At 46.3% G+C, this 2,245-nt stretch overlaps 1 protein-coding gene across 1 annotated transcript in view; it reads left to right on the top strand.

Annotated features, from left to right (window-relative positions):
- Window positions 1–1,451: 1,451 nt before the first annotated feature.
- LOC105535476 (nuclear RNA export factor 2-like) overlaps window positions 1,452–2,245 on the top strand; it is a 9,783-nt gene continuing 8,989 nt past the window's right edge. Inside the window, exons 1-2 of the mRNA XM_011974576.1 lie at window positions 1,452–1,643; window positions 1,870–2,020. Coding sequence (XP_011829966.1) covers window positions 1,609–1,643; window positions 1,870–2,020 — 186 coding nt within the window. The 5' untranslated portion in view covers window positions 1,452–1,608. The remainder of the gene's footprint in view (window positions 1,644–1,869; window positions 2,021–2,245) is intronic.

Here is a 2,245-nt window from a genome sequence, read left to right as displayed (position 1 = left end):
TTGTTGTTGTTGTTGTTGTTGTTGTTGTTGCTGAGTACTGTTATGGACTCATAGCTTTTTAACATACTGATGGGCTCCAAACCCCGGTTAAAGCATTTTGAGTAAAGGAATGGCAAGATTTGACTTATGCCTTAAAAAGTCACTCTGCCTCCTGTGTTGAAAATAGGTGGTAGGGGAGTCAAGGGCCAAAGCAGAAGGACAACTTTGGAAGGCAGCATAATCCAGGAGACAGATGTTGGTGACCTGGCCAGGGTAGGTAGCAATGGAGGGGGGTGAGAAGTGGCCAGACTCTGGATATCTTTTAAAGGTGGAGCCAAGAGAAGATACATCCATCCTGATCCGTTGGATGTAGAGTGTGAGAGAAAGAGAGCACTCCAGCCCCACCTCCAAGTTGTGGGGACCAAGCATCAGGAATGTCTGGGTCAGACACTCTGCCCACATTTAATTTCACTTCTAATGGCACACAGGGAAAGTCCCAACAGTCGAGAGGAGCAGGACTGTCCTGACAGTGGGTCACACACGGTGAAAGCAATGACCCCCCTACAGAAGTTCATCTGAGGCCTGGCCATAATCAGTACATTGCAGAGAGGTCAGCAGTGACCGAAATTTTATTCATAAGGGTGCCCTGAGACAAGGTGTACATTTTGAAATTGGTTGAGGTCTGTTTGACGGTCCAGGAGATGGTTTACCTTCGTGAATGCTGCAAGACAGTAGAGGGGAAAAAAAAGCGCTCTGTTTTCATTGTTGGGTACAGTGTGTTGGGTACAGTGTTTAATTTATGTCATTTAGATCCTGTTACTGTAGTGGTTTTCAATATCTGCTGATTTTCTTTCTAGTAATTCTGTCACTTGCTTAGGAAGAGTTGTCTCTTGGGCTGAAAGCATTTCGGGCTGGGCAGAAAGAAAGCTTGCTCTGGATATTTCAAACTGAGTATTGTTGAGGGCAAGGCTGGAGGCAGGAGGGCAGCTTGAGAAGCTGTTACATCAGACCCACCTGTCATTAAAGCTTGTACGATACCGGCAAAGAAGTATAACTTGCTGATTGTTCACAGAATGCATTTGGAGATTGGATTTGGGAGGTGTGAGAGAGCTTGTCTCCCAGGTGTTGGTGTGGTTGTTAGGTTAGAGAAGCCTGAGAGAAGGCAAGATTAGGACCCCTTCCAGGGGTGTGACTAGTGTCTCATCCAACCCATGGACATACGCACCTCTGTTCTTTATAATTCCTGCTCCATTTCTTAAGAGGTTCGACACAGTTGCTTCCTCTCCCAAGATTCCTCCCCTGATTGTGCCACCTGTGAGATAAGGTTGTTGTATCTGGACAGGCAGAGGAGTTTGTTTTCTGGGGCTTGTGTGGCGGGTTGGCACTTTACTTGCCCTACCATGGAGTTAGCTCACGACATGGTACATGGTAAGTGGACCATTGATGTGTCTCAAACGTGTCTTTTTGTTCTCAGTTGCAGAATGCCATGACCATGGTAGCCCTTTTCAAGGAAGAAAGAAAGGTGGGAATTCTTTCCGGGATAATTCTGACAAGAGGAACTGTCATCATGAACATGGTGGGTACGAGCGTCCGTCTTCACACTGCCAGGAGAATGATGGAAGCGTGGAGATGCGGGATGTCCACAAGGACCAACAACTAAGACAGTAAGTGACCAGGCAGCTTGGTTTGCATGTAGCAGCCCCCGGGACTGTGCAACCCTTTCATTCTCTGTGGTCTTCCTTTTCTTCTCTCATTAGAGAGCTGAAGAATGCTGGAAGTGGAATAGTGGCTGAGCAATCCTAATTGTAGCCCTGGCGTCAGTGAGTGGAGCATGTAGAGAAGACGTTCTTAGATTTAATGGATACCCGCCTTCTCTCCTCTTCCCCACAGCACTCCTTATAGCATCCGATGCGACAGAAGAATGAAATGGCGTAGTGAAGACGAAATCTGTATTACCACGTGGAGAAATAGAAAACCTCCAGGGAGAAAAATGAGGCAGAACACACAGGATGGATACACAAGGAACTGGTTCAAGGTCACAGTGAGTATCTGGGTGGGGTCTGCATTAGGTAGACTATTCTGGAGCCTGATAGAAGGAAGACCACTTAAAACACCCTAAGCTGATTATTCGGAGGAGAGCTTCGGAATAGGGGGAACGGGAGTTTAGGGAGTCCATATTTGTCACAAAAATAAGAAATTATGTCAGCGGTCCTTTCTTTAGAGGTCTAAGCTAAGTAGAAGGTCGGAAAAAAAGAAAAAAAAAAAA

This window comes from Mandrillus leucophaeus, unplaced genomic scaffold, assembly GCF_000951045.1.
Source record: "Mandrillus leucophaeus isolate KB7577 unplaced genomic scaffold, Mleu.le_1.0 Scaffold1466, whole genome shotgun sequence".
Taxonomy (NCBI): domain Eukaryota; kingdom Metazoa; phylum Chordata; class Mammalia; order Primates; family Cercopithecidae; genus Mandrillus; species Mandrillus leucophaeus.
Note: the sequence above shows the minus strand (reverse complement) of the source record. Positions and strands in the feature narration are given on the sequence as shown.